The sequence below is a fragment of the Humulus lupulus genome, chromosome 2 (genome assembly GCF_963169125.1).
Source record: "Humulus lupulus chromosome 2, drHumLupu1.1, whole genome shotgun sequence".
Lineage (NCBI taxonomy): Eukaryota > Viridiplantae > Streptophyta > Magnoliopsida > Rosales > Cannabaceae > Humulus > Humulus lupulus.
This window is the reverse complement of record NC_084794.1, coordinates 47,324,670-47,342,755: the sequence shown is the minus strand read 5'-3', so window position 1 is coordinate 47,342,755 and position 18,086 is coordinate 47,324,670. Positions and strand designations below refer to the sequence as shown.

Here is an 18,086-nt window from a genome sequence, read left to right as displayed (position 1 = left end):
TACCGTCATCCAAATATCCGAGGAGCTCATCTACCCTATCGCAATATCTGTCAAAGGGTATCCTGCGCGGATCTAGCCTAAGGAAGCGGGGATCGAACCCCATCTGAGAGGTCCGGGAAACCTCAGATAGGCTGGGGGTGTGGATCAATCGAAAACTAGTCTTACCTCTCCCGGAGGTACCAGCCCCCGGAGTCCCTTCATTGGGGTAAGCTGCGGCGTGGCGAGCCTTGATCTCCTCTTCCTCCGGCTGGGGGTCGGGGAACCTCTCCGCCCAACTAGGGGATAAAGTATTCTCGTCCCGGGCCGCTTGGCCGATCACCTTGGACAGCTCCAGGGCAATCTGCTCCCGGATGTCAGCTGACACCTGACTTTGCCCCCTGCCACTCACTGGCTCAATGTTTTGGAAAGAGGCGAGTAGCCCATACTCCCTCAAAGATTTGGAGGTCACAAGTCCCTCCACTTTCAGCTCTTCCTCCGAGAGCCCTTCATAGAACTTTGACCTCCTTATCATCTCCGCACAGCGAGGTGTCCGCAGGACGACTTCTGCAAAATCCAAATACGAGCATTAGAGATCCTCCCGAAAGGCAAATCAAACGTAAAGAAACAAAGTTAAAAAGGAGAGGAAGGAGCACTTACCAGGGACTTTGAAGTCCAAAGATAGGGCTGGCACCCTCTTCAATGGGAAGCCGGTCATCAGGAACCAGTATTCCCGGAGGTCTGGAACCCTTGCGGTATGGCAGGTAGGACACATCACGTCCGGGTACCTCTCCAGCCTGTAAAACCCCACCTTGTCTGGATGACCTCTCATGGGTTGAGACTTCAGCCCGTAGAAGTATACACCTCCTCCGGGGTAGGGGCCTCCAGGTCCCGGGACTTGCAAAAGATGTACCACCCCGCTAGGAGCTTGTAGCTGGGGGGAATCACCTGGAAGGGGGCAATCCTCGCCTTCACACAGAAATTGGCAAAATAACTTCTTAGGGGCAAGTGCACCCCACACACTATGTGTGCCCAGCTCCAGGCACCAAAGCCCTCATGACTCTGACTAGCAGACTCACCCAGCACCGACAGACGGTGCCACATCAGGCCTGGGATGTTCTTCAGGCCTGCTTCTGAGGAGTACAGCTCCAGCATGCCGTAGTTCCTGAGCAGGTTCGGCTTCTGGTCCATCTCCCAAATTGAACTGTTGATAGTCGGGAGGCAAGCCACGACCACTTTAGCCTTTCCTTTCCCCAGTGCGCCAGCGACAGGGGAACCTTGCTCCTGGGCAGATTCAGCCTCTACCGCGGCAAGGATTTGTTCCTTTGAGGTGTTCGTCACTGAACAAGAGAAACAAAGAAGAAAACACTCTAAGCAGTCAGCACCCTTGTCATACCCTAACGGTATCAAAGGCGTCGGGGAGACCCTCCCCGAAAACTGCTTGGAGAGGCTCCCACCGAGCTTGCCGAGGGGTTGACACCATGCCACCCGAAGGACAGCAAGGAGCCAGACTCAAACTCCGAGCCTAAGCCCGCCAAGAGAAGTGTTTTCCCAGAGGAAGACACCCTAAAGGCGCTCACGCTTATGCCCTAAAACAGCAAACCAAAACAGCACAAGCAAGACGAGGAACGACTTTCCAAACGCAAATCGTCAAAGCATGCAAAGAGATTACTTATCGACTCACATCAATCGCATGCCTATCAAAGCCCTATTCACGCATGCACATAGGCGATACTGGCAGAAAAATCAACTCTAACAACTACCAACAACCTAAGGTTTGGGAGGAAAGAGCAAAGTAGAAATACTTACTGGTATTCGGGTAGTTGAAGATTGAAGGAGTAACCGGATCATTGCACAGCACGATCGCGAGAAGTAAAAGCTGCAAAGACAAACGGCGATTCAAACCCTGAACTTCGGCGAACAAACCCACTGCCAAATCAAAAGAAAAGTTTCTAGATTCCTTACCAAAAGAAGTGGCAAGTTCGAAGGAATGGAAGCTTGGAAGCCTGAAAGTTCGAAGGTTTGGGAATCTGAAAATCCGAAAGATAGAGAATTTGAGAGCGTAAAGAGGAAGAAAGGTCCGTTCCCTGGTTTTTATAGCAGGAGTGAAGTCCTTTCGAATCCTACAAATGGACGGTCCTGATCTTCCCATACCGCATGCATCAGATCCGACGGCTGGAGATGAAGCGCCGATCCTATTTATGACTCCTCGGATGGGAATAAAGTATTTATTTCCCATCATTATACCACCTCGGGCCCGGTGTACCATTAAAAACTGTCAAATCATTACTCAGATGCCTGACGCACGCATACTCGGCCAGTCGCCTCACGCACACATCTTGGTCACAGAGCCATTCCCGGCATGACGCGTGGCCCTTGCCACACTTGAGTACTTGAGTTCAAACAGAAGAAATTTCCTTTCTTTTTCATACTAACAGGCGGGAAAAAGGAACCCTTCCAAGAACACAGGAGGTGACCCCTCGCCTAATCTAGAAACCAGAATACCCGGAGGACTGTACAAGCTCCCGGATCTCTCAAAGCTCTGTGACCTTGGGGGGTAAATGTTATCCAGATTTTCGGATAGCGTTTAGATGGATATCCTCGGGGAAGCAGAATTATCAAAGTCTTTCACGGTAGGTGACCAGAGCTCACAGATGGACAGAAAGGCTTCGCCTCTCCCGTTTAGTGTCTGGCTTACTCTTTCAAGCAAACGCGACACGGAAGCTCATCAACTCTCCCGGACTCCCAAAGGGATATCCTTCGGGGAAGCTTCTTCCAGGAGAAGCTCTTCAGGTTGCCTTCGCGGAAATAGTTCCGTGCCTCGCATGGAACAAGACCAAGCGGTCGAGTCATGGAGGAGGCATAGTTGGAATGATATCCGCCTGACACAGAATCCCGCCTGACACGCCCGACAGGTCAAGGCCGCACACATCCCAGCACGCCTAAAAGTACCATTTCGCCTACTGTTCCGCTGACAACTTGGAAAAGACGGCTGCCTTTGTGCATTCCCCATACTTTCACGTAAATATACCCACATAGAGCCTGGTAGCCAGGCGACTACGGTAATTGTATCCCCTATTTATGGCTGGTGTAATTAAGACTCATGGGAGTAGAGAAAAACCCTAATCCAAAACCCTAGCTATAAAGACCCCCTCATTTTACGATGGGGGGGACGGCCAACAAATCACATAGCAAGAACTCTACTAAAATCTCTCTAGCTTCATCTTCTCCAAGAGAACCCGAGAGAAACACTGTGAGGTTGTGAGTTTCTTGTGCACCAGCTGTTTGACTGTTATTCTCTACAAGTATAATAACATCGACTCGTGGACTAGGGCTCGTTAACGCCTGAACCACGTAAAAAACACTGTTTGTTTATTTACATTTCTGCACTTCTACAGTTCTTATCTTTTTATTATTCCGTTCGTATTCGTTTCCGAAAAACTCGGTAAACAAAAAGAAATATTAATATAAAGAGAAAGGATTAAATTGCAAAGGAATTAATTTTTTAGGACAAGGAAATAATTATGTGATAATTATGGGTAATTGATTAATTATTTAACTATATAGTTTTTATTTTGAAAAACTGTAGGTTAAAATTAATATTAATCTTGTTTGGATTAATATAAAGAGAGAATAATAAATATTTTATTTATAATATGATATTTATTTATTTAATTTAAAAATTTTAAGATAAAGTTAATTTTGAATTAATTGATATATATGTTTGGATAAATATATTGTCTTAAAGATTCATTAAACAAACAAATGAGAAAATCAAGGAAACCAGATATAGGCTTGGGCGACACACACTGTATTGTACAGTGTGTGGTGCCTATACCAGGGATTTAATAATCCCTAGGATTTGAATTTTAAATATTTTTGTTTAATCAATTATTTAATTATTCCTTGTAAATATGATTTAAATAAATAATTAAATGTAAATATCTAATCAATTTTAAATTTGAATTATATTTTAATTAATTAAAGATTATGTAATTAGATTAAATATCTTTATAAGTCTAATAGTACGTGACTTTCAAAATAGGGCTTCATTATTAGTTTGAGAAATAAAAATGTAGACTCTCTCTAAAGTGATAGTTTTCTCTAAACCTGAAAACTATTCTAAACCTTCCATCTATCAAAACTCTCTAGATCTCATGTGTTGAGTACATCTAGGGAGTCACTGTTATAGAATATATTTTTATACTCAATGGAAATATAGAAAAACCAAAATACAACTCTTTGCAAAAATACAATAGACAAGATAATATTGATTAAAGAAATATTACAACTCAATTGCTCAAAATACAAGTAAATAGAAAGATGTAGAAGAAGAATATTACAAACTCAAAACAATAATAATACAAGTAAATAAGTTCAACAAGATCAAAAGAATGAAAATAAAACCAATAAAAAGAACAAACTCTCACACAACCAAAGTGTAGAGTAGTGGGATCATCAACTTGAACAATGTTCAAAACCTTTGTCCAAAAGCTTATTTCCTCCTATTCTCTAAGCACTAAGGGGTTTCTTTAGGAAATAGCTCTCTGGAATTATCAAGCCTCTATGGTATATTTTCCAGCCAAGTGATTCGTGGAAGGAAAATGGTGTGTCGTACAAGTGAGCATTAGGCTCCTATTTATAGAGTTTTTGAGACACCCTTTGAATTACGAATTCCACCAACCTCCATGGCTGTTACCAATGATTAATTGGATGTTTATGGAATTAAAATAGAGATTCGAGAGTTACTTGGCTGTTGGAAACGTTCAAAATTGGATAAAACTGAAGTTTGGAAAATGTTGTCAGCCACTTGGGTTGCGACCCACGATGTTTTCTACCTCTTGGGCCGCGGCCTGAAAAACTCAGGGCGCGGCCCAAGATGTTTTTTCAGCAACCAATTTTCCAAATTTGCCAAAATGTTCCAAATTCATTCCCACTTGATTTTGTAACTTCCATACACATTATGGGAGTTAAAATCACATCTCTAACAGCCATATCTCTTAGGGCTTTGAGAAATTCAAATCAAATATGTAATATCAAATTTACACATTATTGGGTAATATTTGGAAGTTACAAATTTGTGATTGAATTTGTAACACCAAATATGTTACATATTTGGATATTTCACATATATCTACATAATGTAACTCTCTATTATATGTTACAATATGTGACACTCTTTGTCACATTTATTTAATCTAACAAATTATATTATAAAATAATATAATATTACATTATATTATAAATAATATAACATTCCCCCACTAGAGTAAATAGTTTATCTATTGTAACACTTATTTAATCAATAAAACATTATATAAAATATAATATTCCCCCACTTGATTAAATAATCACTCTCTATAGAAACATTTGCATTGGTGCATAAAGTAAAATGTCTTTCGACTTGAATTTTACCTTAGTGTAATTATCACAAAGATTGTTGAAATTTTGGTTGCCGAAGCATTGAACCATTATCCCTTGCTAACAAACTGGTGATAACACACACACATTTGCTATGTTCACTTGAGACCTCAATGTCTCGCTTTTGCACTGTTAATGGTCATGTGCACATTCCATTCATAGACTTTTCTTGAGAATGACTCACAATTCTCATGAGGGGCGATACCACCCCTAGGTCTATATAGGTAAAACTCTTATAGTATTTTGTTACCCTAAAATACTTGTCTTTTCAAGACTGAGTTCTATTAAAAAAACTTTTCGGTTTTAACCCTCATTTTGGTAACACACTAGTACTCATATCTCAGATGGGACAAAATTTGAGTACTACTACTATTCACTTGATTGGCTTGTTATTACCTATTGAACTTAATACTAGTTTGGTTACTAGTATTAAGATAGGTTACCATCAACCGTAAATCTCTTTAGGGAGTCTAAGTCCCATCCCTTGAGATGTTGAAATAATTCCATTTGAATCATTTCTTTTCTCATGTATGCATACTTAGACACTCTTCATTATTTTATTCAAACTTTGTTGCTAGCCATAGTTTGATTAACATAGTTACACCTTTAAAATAGTGATTTTTACCATAGTCAACACCCCCCACTATTTTATAGTTCGATATCCAAGATAAACATTTGAATATTAATTCTAGAAACCTCTTTGTTTCTATAATTTATTTTTTAAATTGGGTCCTTCTTGAATCAAAATATTACAAACAATAACTTTAGACACCAAGCATGTCTAGATTTGTTCATTCTATACACATATAGCCAATGTGATTTAGAATGTGGAATTCCAAATCACCTATTTGATAGGATGACCGAATTAATCAATTATTATCAACAAAATAAATTGATTAAATTTTGGAGCATCACCCCCCACATTTCTGTCATAGTGATAATCAATTTTAAGAAGAAATTCCTTCATTTTTATTAAGTCATTTATCCTCCAAGATAAATCTAGACTTATGATTCTCAAAGTTCATCATGAGTCCTCTAAGCCACATGATAAACTCTCAATAGATCAAGATAGAAACCTCAATGTTTATCTTGATTTATTTACTTGCTAAAGCAAGACACACTTCTTTGAAGACAATTTTCACTTAGTTTTATTATTTTATATATTTCACAAAATAAAATGTAGAGTCCCAGAATATTTACTTAAAATGTAGTAGTAGTTAGTATTAGTTTGTAGTATGCTAGATTTCGTGGATTTTGGTTCAAGTCAGGACTTAGTTGGAAACTCATAGCAATAGTTATGAATTTTATAAGTTTAACATATAGTTTAAGAATATTAATTATAACATAAGGTTTGAATAATATTGTTGGTCCTGGGTGTATTATTTATTATAACCTAATGTTTAGATAGAGCCAATAAGAATATGACACTTGTCATAAGCATGATTATTAGGGAATTAGAGTTTGTTATTTTATGGTTAGTTAAGAAATTTGTGGATTAGGTTGTTATTTAGATAATTAAATAGTTCACTACAAGAAAAAGCTTCATTAATAGCATTGCATTTGGACATTATTAAAAAAACGCTATTAAAAAGTTACATAATCTATACAGCATGCACTGTTCATTGGCGGGAGTATATTATTTCATCGGCGCTTAATTTTTTCCTTTTTTTGGTCAAAGCCGCTTAATTGAAAAAGGAAAAGGCAAAGTAAAACCCATTTCCCCTCCCTCATTCCCGTCTCTCTCTCTCTCTTCCCACGTTACCCGTCTCTCCCATTTTCTCCATTTTCACTCCATAGCATAATCCATCTCTCTCTCAGAGGAACCCAGACGAACCCGCCTCTCCCACCCACTCACTGTGAAGCTCTCTCTCAGAGGAACCCAGACGAACCCAGTGCCTCTCCCACCCGCTCACTGTGAATCTCTCTCTCAGAGGAACCCAGACGAACCCAGCGCCTCTCACACCCGCATCTCGGTTCTCTCAGTCAGCACCGACCAAGGGTCTCTCTCGGTTCTCTCAGTCAGTGCCTCTCCCGTCCGATCACTCTCTCTCAGTTAGTCAAGCAGCTCCGAAGTACACCTCTACCAAGCAAGTAAGTGCATGCATTTTTGTTTCTTCTAATTGTATACATTAAACTCATTTTTAAAAACAATTCTCTCTCTTTCCTCTAACTCCTTGATGTATAACCTGTTTTCTTCAATAATTTTAGCTTGTTTCTCTGTAAGACTCTGCAATCGCTCGGTGTCTGACCTGGGCATATTGCTGATGTTAAGTAATAGAAAACACCAAAAAGAAACTCCAAGGGGCATAGAAAGATGTGAACAGATAGAATTATTTTTTAAAATGTTGTAGTTTTCTCTTTAGTAATTGAATGGTAAAGGGTATACCTGGATTCTTCCAAAGATCGACTCAACTTAGTTATCTGAAGCCGTAAATTCTTCATTATCCTCTCCACAGTTGATGCCTAATAAGAAATTTTCAAAATGACAGTAATTAGATAGTTTTAACATTTGTCCGATTCTCAAAGGCCAATCATCTAGTTCCAGTTTCAGGCTAATAATGAAATTGATGTTGGCCATTCTTAATCAACTAAAGTAAGGTAATCTTAGTACATACATACCAGGCTTACTACCTCCTCTTCACACTCACTGCTATCTGACTTGGTTCCTGAAAAACTCTCTAGTGATTGCTCAGTGTTCCCACTTCCCATCATAAACCCAAAACCAAATCTCTGCAAACCTCGCTCCGCAATCTGCAAAAGGGCAACTCTCTTCTGCTCGCTATTCACCTTCAACCTCTTCTCCACAGCTTCCTTCTCCAACAAGTCTGCTCTCAGCAAACTGTTGGTATCTCTATTCTCCTCTGTCAAACTCACCACACTATTCTCCAACTCCCTCTTCTCCTTCTTCCTCAATTCTTTGTACTCATTCACCTTCTCTTCAGCCTCAGAAGCAAGTCTTGTAACTACCAATAGCTCTTCAGTCAATTCCAATTCCAAACACATTGAATCACTCTTTTCTATGCCTTTAATGAACTTGCCACCATCATCATCATCATCATCAGTTTTTTCTACAGCCACATTTTTTATGATCCTTTCCAAGCTCACATTTGCTGATGAAAGAGACTCCAAGCATTTAGACAAAATCTCATTGCTTTGCTCTCTCTTCATTTCCATGTCTTCAATTCTCTCCCTGAAAATTTCAACTTCCTTTTCAAGTTTTTTCCAATTGTGCCCTAATGATTTGTCTCCCAAGCATCTTTTGGGTTGGCTTTGCTCAAAAAAAGAAGAAAAATTGGCCTCTTTTACTTGTCGATCTTCAACCCAAATACAGTGCTTGCTCTTCATACTCTTTTTTTTTCCCCCGAATTCTCAGGAAAAAAGGAAAAACGGAAAGGAAAGAAAGAAAGAAAACTTCACCCCCTAAATTCTCTTCGTTGGTTCTCCGCATTTCATCTCTATCAGGTATCTAATGTTACTCTTTAATTTCCATATCTATGTTTTGATTAATCTAATTTATGTATATCAGCATTTGGGTTTTCAAGAAATTTTAATAATGTACTGAGCTGAGATTCTCGTAGGTGAAATGAAATTAAGTCAATTTTTGGTGGAGTTGGTTTCTTAGAGGTTTCTCTCATGATGAAATGATGGGATTATTTATTTGTTCTCAATTATTTTTTATCAAATAGACAATTTCTGGGCTGTTGAAAAATATTTTACTTCTTTTTTGTTCTTTTGATTTTGATTTATACATTTATAAGCCAATACTTTGTATGTAAACTAACTAAAACAATATTGGCATATTATCTACTTTCTTATATGAGTTTGCTCTATTTTTGTCATATACTCTATGATGAGTTCTATTTAATATCCAAATATAAAGGTAAAGTGAGCTATTTCATTCTACTTGGAGTGAATTATATGGTACTAATTAAAGAAAACAAATCAAAACTATGATTGGATTCAGAAAACTTAAAGTTGTACTTCCATCTTAAAGTTATCTACCAACTTTGATACAAGAACACTTGATGGGCACTAAATTGTTTCTCTCTCTCTTTACTGTTTTCTGGCTGGAATTGAATTCTGGGTTGGTCTGGATTTTATTGCTGTTTTTTTCTCTGAATTACTGGGTTAGCAATTGTTTGAAGCAGGAAGATCTTATCAGTTTTGCCTAATGATAAAAGCAGTTTATATGAGTTCTATTTCAATCATTTCAAGACCACAAGAGTACAATAAAAGCAATTTACACGGGTTCTGAATTTCTGGAGAGTGTTTTTGCTGGTGTTGAAGTTGGTATAGTGTTTCTGTACTTGGCATTTTTTGTTCATACTAGTTCGTAACTGACCTTTATGCCTTAACAAGCTTAAATGATCATTTATTCTGCTGGACTAATCCTGAATATTGATGCACAGGCTCGATGCTTATTTTTTTCATCGATTTCAGTTATTCAGGATTCACTCCACGAACATAAACAACGGGTGGACTTGCCAAAAAGTAAGTGTTATGTTTCTGGATAGTTTCACTTGATATCAATGTACAAAATGTGTCTGTGCATGCATGTTTTCATGGCACTCAAACTACATCAACATCAAGAACAAGAATATTCACAAGCTCATTCCCTCCCTCCCAATACTATTACAATTTTTTTTTGTCACTGTTGTATATGCAAAAACAATCAATAGAATATTCTTTAGATATTTTAATTAATTTCTTCTTTTTGTAGAGAAAGAAAGAAAGATAAAACTTGTTCTAATTGTAGCTTAAATATTAGAATATTAATGTTTATGCATTTTTGTTGAGTGTTCTACAATTCTAACATCTACTAGTCTTCCTAAAAAAAATAGTTGTTGGGTTTATTATATCTGTGTATTTATATGTATTGAAAGAATGTTAGCTACTTGTTGTCTTTGGTTGATTTGTGTTGAATTTCATTTTCTTATCTATAGTATTTACAAGTTATATTAAATATAAGAAAGTGAAACTAATTTTCATTTCCATTCAAGATATTTGGTTTCGTTTGTCTATTAATTGTTTTAATGTTTGCACAATAACTCTCTCCTTTGCTCATTATTGTATTCTCTCAAACTTGTTCCTCATTTTTTTTAAGGTGGCATAACATACAGGCAGTAACTTATATATCTTCTCTGTTATTTTTTTATTATTATTATTTGTTATCATTTTATTGATTACACCCTAAAAGCTTCATATTGTGCATTGTTGCAGGTACTTTTCCTTCGGTTAAAGAGAGAAGACATTTCTACCTTAGGTTAAAGAGAGAGAGAGAAGACATTTCTGTAGAGCATCAGGTTTAATCCTTAATGGGCTTATATGCTTATAGAGATTGAATGATCTTATTTGTTTGTTATTCTGTTTAAATCAAACTTGAACTAAATTTATTGTTTGTATTGGTATTATCTCTTGTTCTAAATGTTATACTCATGATCAAATAACAAAGTCAGTAGTTAAAAGGAAACTCTTTCTCAAAACTAGACCAACATATTCAATGGCACATTTAAATAAATGTGTAGAGTGTAGAATGTAATGTTAGTAAAAACAGAAGTGAACCAAAATGAATATAGCCCAGAAAACTAAATAGAGAAGAAGAAAAGAAATAATGAAACCAACACAAGAATTATATTGGTTGAAGAATAAAGATCACTGTGATCTTTGTCTCTACTCCAGTTTCGAACTTGATCTCATATTCTTTATTGAACAATTGATAAAGTATGAATCCTATAAGGCAAAGTATCTTTGCCTATATATGTCACACTCCTCACATATAAATAAATTTATAAACAACTAAATATCTTTGTCCTTTTTTCTCTTGATCTGATTTTTTTTTTTTTTTTGATTATGAAGAAGACTAGGACTTATATAGCTAGCTTAGATAGCAGCTAAGTGAAGAAAATGTTGAACAAAAATTGGGTGAAACTAAACAAGTATTATTTCAAAAATAATTTTAAATTTCAAGTAATATTGAAGGCCTAAGAAAATATATTAAGGTTAATCTCTTTTTTTTTTTAAATATGTAGAGCTACAAAAGAGTACACGGATGCGGCATGGGACTTTGTGAAAATGGTAGAAAGAAATTATGGTTTTCCAAATAAAATTATCTGTCCTTGTAAGAAGTGTCGAAACTTAAATCATCATTGTGTTGATGATGTTTTTGAGCACTTAGTTATAACCGGAATGGATCCAACTTATCGTATTTGGGTTCACCATGGAGAGCAACCCATTGATACTCAAGTTGACGAAGTTTCGAATGATATGGATGCATTTGATTTATACACGACTGCTGCCATGGATGATGTGGACAATAATATAGGTTGTGGAGGTGGTGAAGACGATGAATTTGTTAACGAAGATCTTCAAAAGAAGTTGGAGGATGCGGAAACTCCTTTATATGAAGGGAGTGAGAAATACACAAAACTTTCATCAATTGTAGCTTTATATAGGTTGAAGAATCTGAATGGTTGGACAGACAAAAGTTTTACTGGACTATTAGAACTCCTTTGTGATATGTTTCCCAAAAACAATGTACTTCCTGATTCCATGTACTCAGTTAGGAAATTTTTGAGAAATTTCGATTTGAAATATGAAAAGATTGATGCTTGTATTAATGATTGTTGCTTATTTAGAAAGGAGAAGGCTAAAATGGATGTTTGTCCTAAGTGTAGTGTTTCTAGATGGAAAGTTGATAAACACACAAAGAATGTTAAAGTTGGTGAGGCTGCCAAAGTTTTGAGGTATTTTCCGATAATACCCCGATTGAAAAGATTGTTTAGATCAAAAGAAATGGCTGAAAACTTAAGGTGGCATTTCACTCATAAAAGTATTGATGGGAAGATGCGACATCCAGTGGATACACCTGCTTGGGATTCCATTAATGAAAGATGGCCAGAGTTTAATCTTGAACCACGCAACCTTAGGCTTGGACTAGCTGCTGATGGAATTAACCCCTATAAAAGTCTAAGCTCCACTTATAGTTGTTGGACAGTGATGCTTGTTATCTATAATTTACCACCTTGGTTGTGCATGAGGGACGAAAATACATTTTTGTCATTATTGATTCCAGGTCGTAAACAACCTGGAAACGATATTGATATTTATTTGGAGCCTCTTATTGAAGACTTAAACAAATTGTGGAATAATGGAGTGCATACTTATGATGCATTCGACAAAAGTGTAATGACCCACTAATCTAGACTATTTGGACCATTAACGAAACTATACATAAAACTTACATTTTTACGAAAATACCATAATTTTATTGAGTAACTTGTAAAATAAGAGTTACTTACAAATAAATAGAATACTAAGAAGGATATGGGATCCCATTGTCTTTAAAACAAAACATGATTTAAAATAAAAGACATTACATAAATGGTGCGGAAAATACATGTAAAAAGACATAAAACAGAAACTACATCCTCGAATCGAATAATGCTCGGCCCCTTGACTCCATTCACCATCGATACACATCCTCTAAGCGTCACGAATCTTACCGCCTCTAAAGCTTATTTTCCTGCACATAAAACAGAAAGGAATGAGCCTAATGCCCAGCAAGGAAAATCTAACACATAGTCATAAACATAATTTCATAAGAAACATAAAGACTTAACATAATACATATAACATACACTTATTATAATGGCCATTATTACTTGGGGTCCCATAGACTAAACAAGCATATGCCCATGGGATTAGTGGGGTCCTACTAGCTAAGTAGGTCATATGCCCATAACCCATTTGGGGTCTTGTTAGTCATATGGGTCATATGCCCAAGCCTACAAACATACATGCATACATATCATAACACATTTAACAACATAAAACATAGATAACATAAGCATATAACATATTGATTCTAGCCTATTTTCCTTACCAAAGTTACCGAGATGTGTGGACTGAGTTGGGACTTATTGGAACACTCCTAAAACCATAAGAAAGAGTGAGTCTAAATAAGAAAGAAGATGAAATGAAAGGGATGGAAAGACTAAACCATTTGAGAAACATGCTTACCGAAACTTATGTGCTCAAGAACTTAGATTCCCTAACCAAAATGAAGATTAAGGTTAGAGATTGAGTAGAAGACTATGAGAAAGAAAATAACATAATACAGAAATGAACTAGAGTTTTGATTACCTCAAAGACTTGAAAGACCAATCTACTCCTCAACCGAAATACTATAGAACCTCACTTCCCAAAGTGTTTGATAAGCTTATGATTTTCCCAAACCATGTGTTTACACTCTCACACTCACTTAACACTAGCAGCTTCTAAACTTAGAGCAAAAGGTGAATAATGGCTGGGTACTAGGTCCTATTTATAGAGTTTGGGAATGAAAGTATCTTGATTTTACTTGAATAAAAATAATGGCTTTTTAGGTGAAAATCATTTGAATAATCCTTCAGCAGAGGCTGAAGACTCGTTCAAAAGATGCTGGACTTTTGAAGAAGTTTGAATGGCTGAAAGGAAAAGAATTCAAAAGAGTTTGAATTCATGCTGGAGGAGGCGATATATCGCCTGGGCCAGAATGCCCGAGGTGACCGTGCATCGTCTCGTGTTTTCCGTATCTACGTGCTGCGATATATCGCCCCATATAGCTGCGATATATCGGCATACGCTGAATATTTAAACACGAAATTACACATTTTTAGATAAGTTTGAATGGAGTAAACAGCCTTGACTAAGCCTTCAACGTATTCAAAGCTGCTGACTGACCCTATAACATTCAAACTTTACCCTTATTTAATTTAATCCTCGAAACTACTTAATCCTTAATCACCATTCATAACATGTGCTTAAAATCCTATTGGTTGATATCTAAACCTTATAGTATAATAAATATAATCCTTAATTATCAGTCATATAATCAAACCTTAGGTTATACTTAATATTCTTAAACTATAGGTTAAACTTAGAAAATCTATAAGTACTACTATGAGTGTCCAAATAATTCCCGGTCTGAACCAAAAATCCACAGTAACAAAGATAATACTAAACATACTATAATACTACTAAACAATTAGCTAAGTAAAGTTCTTGGACTCTACAAAAAGCTTCTTCAATTTGAAGGCAATGTTGTTGTGGACAATAAACGATTTTCCTGCATATGGAAATCTTGCTGGGTGTACAACCAAAGGCAAGACAGCTTGCCCGATTTGTGGTAATGATACATGTGCAACTAGGCTGAAACATAGTAAAAAAATTTCATACCAAAATACTAGGAGATTTCTCCCGTTTGATCATCCATATCGGTCTAAGAAAGCATGGTTCAATGGTGCTACAGAACAAAGAGGCCCCCCTAAAGTTTTGAGTGGCAGTGAAATTGTTGAAGAACTAAATCAAATTACCAACGATTTTGGAAAAAATATGAATCCCAAAAAAAGGAGTCGAGATAATAAGGTGGACGGAATGTGGAAGAAGAAATCTATATTTTTTAATCTACCATATTGGGAGGTTAGTTTAATATATTTTGAAGTTATTTAAAATTGAAAGTTTAAGCTTATAAAATGTAACTTCAATTTGTTGATGATGTGTCTTTAATCTTTGTAGGTTTTGTTAGTTCGTCATAATTTGGATGTTATGCATATAGAAAAAAATGTGTGTGATAGTATTATTAGCACATTGTTGGACTTGAATGGAAAATCCAAAGATCATCTTAATGCTCGATTGGATTTAAAGGATTTGGGTATCAAGAAGGCCTTGCATCCGGTGGAGAAAGATGGGATTATACGACTTCCAGCAGCTACTTACACACTTTCTAGATCAGAGAAGAAAATGTTTTGCCAAAGGTTATTTGATTTAAAGTTACCTGATGGTTATAGCTCAAACATTAGTAACTGTGTAGTATTTGAGGAACGTAAGTTGATGGGGCTTAAGTCTCATGATTTCCATGTCTTAATGCAACAATTGCTGGTAGTGGCCATTCGAGGATTGATGGAGGATGGTCCAAGAGAGGCAATTATAAGACTTAGCAAATTTTTTAATGGAATATGCCAACATGTTGTTGACGTAAAAGAAATCATAGAATTGGAAGCAGAAGTAGTTGAAACAATTTTTATGTTTGAAAGATATTTTCCTCCTTCATTCTTCGACCCTATGGTACATTTAGTTGTTCACCTTGGACGAGAAGTGTTATTATGTGGTCTTGTTCAATTTCGATGGATGTATCACTTTGAAAGGTAAATATTCTTAGTAACCTTTCAATAGTATAACATGAATTTCCCTTAACTAATGAGGAAGGTTCCTTCTTTATTTGTAGATATATGAAGTTACTTAAAGGGTATGTGATGCAACCTACACATCCCGAGGCATCTATTGCTGAACGTTACACTGCAGATGAGTCAATGCGCTTTTGTGCATCATTTTTTAAACAATCTAATGACGAAGGTTCCTTCATTGGACGTAACGAATATAATGATAGTGATGTGATACTTGAAGGTCGTCCACTTCATCGTGGTGTAACTGTTACACTAAATGATAAGGATCTAGCTAGTGCACATCGCTATGTATTATTCAATTTAGCTGTCACAGAGCAATATTTAGAGTGAGTAGATAAACTTATTATCTTCTAATTTCACTGTCGCTTAATTATTGATGGTGATTAATTTTTTTTTTAAATATAGGATGCATCTACAACAACTAAAAAAGAATAACAATACTTTAAGAACCAATCACACTCTACTTGGGAAACAACATACTGAGCTTTTTCCCTTGTGGTTAGAAGAAAAGGTATGGGCCAATACACTATTTAATTTGTATTAATATGAAATTATGATGAAATTATGTGATAAAAATGTTTCCTTCTGTAGTTTTCTACTGCAGAATTTGATGCTATGTTATCAAGATTAGCACATGGTCCTCGTAAAGCAGTCATATCCTATAAGGGATATGTTATTAATGGGTAGCGATTTCATACTAAGGATGCAGAGAGAACGACACAAAATAGTGGTGTTTATATGGAAGCAACAACAATGTGTAGATCTAGTGCTAAAGATGATGCACAATTGGCTGATGTTGTAGGATATTATGGGTTAATTAATCAGATTATACTCTTGGACTATTACAGTTTTCATATCCCTTTATTTAGGTGCAATTGGGCACATGTTGGCAAGGGTGTAAAGAAGGTTGATTGGTATACTCTTGTAAACCTACACCAATGACAAAAAGAGTTTATTAGAGAACCATTTATACTTGCTTCACAAGCTAAATAGATATTTTACGCAAGGGAGAATGAAAATTCAAATTGGTATATTGTGTTAAAGGCTCTACCAAGAGGACACTACGAATCAGAAATATATGATGACCAACATGATGAGAATCCGATTGCTCAAAGTTAAAAAGTACAACATTTTCTTATTAATCATAAAATGTATAGTCATTAATTTTTTATGATTTTTTTTGTGCGTTTAGTATGATTTTTTTTTATTATTGTACTTATTAAGTTTCTTGAACTGCTTTAAAAATTGTTTCCTTAACTTGAGCATTGTGATTGTCATATTTAAAATACATGTTTTTGTATGATGCAAATTTAGTGCATATTTCAAATTACTTTTAACTAAATCTCTTAATCTCTTAATCTTATACAGGTACAATATGGAGACTAGACAAAAGAAGCAGGATGGAAGTTTAGTCAATGAAAAGGATGGAGGTTTAGTCAATGAAAAGGAGGTTGGATCACCTTCAACTCAAGTTCACTTGCAACCTGGTGCTTTGAAAGCAATTGTGGCAGAAAAGAGGAGGCAATTAGCAGCTAAGTTTGGAAAGTTGGCAGAGAAGAAGAAATCGAAGCTTCGTTTTGCATCCTCTACTAAAGTTGTAATGGATTCACCACCTGCATCTAAAAGATCTTATGAAGCAGCGTTTGGTATAAATCCAACAAATGAGGATGACAACAAAGATGAAAACATGTCCCCACAACGAGCAACTGCGTTAGGTAGAACCCAAGCAACATCTCCACTCCACAACCTGAACAAAACAAGAAGATCTCTGCGCCATTTTGTTGACAATGATTTTGAAGATGATTTTAACACTCCACAAAAGAATTCAGAAACTATGATGAACGAGTCACCCAAGTCTAGGTTGATTAGGCCATCAACCAAAGGTTCTCCTGCTGCTAATACAAGGTCCTCCCATCGCCAATCTATTGCTCATGAAGAAGATGTGCCTCTCAATAATAATCAGGAAGAATTTCTAGTTAACTCTACAGAGCATGTCACTCAAAACAAAAGAAAAAGAGGCCCAACAAAGCTGAAAGGTATTGCTCTCCAACCTGATGGTCGTATTACTGTAAGGTTTAATGCAAGAGGGCAAGCTGTAGGGGAAGGCTCGGTTAGTCTTTCATCATTTATAGGTCCTCTTGTAAGGGAACTTGTACCATACACAATAGCTGATTGGCGAAAGGTTCCAAAATCAATGAAAGATATTTTGTGGTCAACAATCCAGGTTCTAAACTTATATTTATTCATGTGTTAAAATCATTTATTTTTAGGTGAATACTCATAAATTAATATTTAATGTGAATGCAGACAAGGTATAAGGTGGACAAAGATTGGGAACGAGACTGGTGTATGAAAGTAATGGGAGACCTGTGGAGATCTTCCAAGTCCAAGTTAGTTACTAAGCTGAACGAGCTACCAAATGAACAAGAACGACTAAAATTAAAGCCTGATAATATCAAATCAGAA

At 36.3% G+C, this 18,086-nt stretch overlaps 1 protein-coding gene across 1 annotated transcript; it reads right to left on the bottom strand.

The window, feature by feature from the left end:
• Positions 1-7,513: 7,513 nt before the first annotated feature.
• Positions 7,514-8,742, bottom strand: LOC133814210 (uncharacterized protein At3g49055-like). The gene is made up of 3 exons (XM_062247203.1): positions 8,017-8,742; positions 7,784-7,860; positions 7,514-7,658 (listed from the first exon to the last, which is right to left on the bottom strand). The coding sequence occupies exons 1-3, from the start codon at positions 8,740-8,742 to the stop codon at positions 7,514-7,516; spliced, it is 948 nt and encodes a 315-aa protein (XP_062103187.1).
• Between the last annotated feature and the right edge of the window lie 9,344 nt (positions 8,743-18,086).

Coding starts and splice junctions, on each gene's coding strand:
- LOC133814210 (XM_062247203.1), bottom strand. CDS start 8,742: ATGAAGAGCAAGCACTGTATTTGGGTTGAAGATCGACAAGTAAAAGAG. Junction 7,861..8,016: donor AAGAGGAGGTAGTAAGCCTG/GTATGTATGTAC, acceptor ATTTCTTATTAG/GCATCAACTGTGGAGAGGAT. Junction 7,659..7,783: donor CGATCTTTGGAAGAATCCAG/GTATACCCTTTA, acceptor ACTTAACATCAG/CAATATGCCCAGGTCAGACA.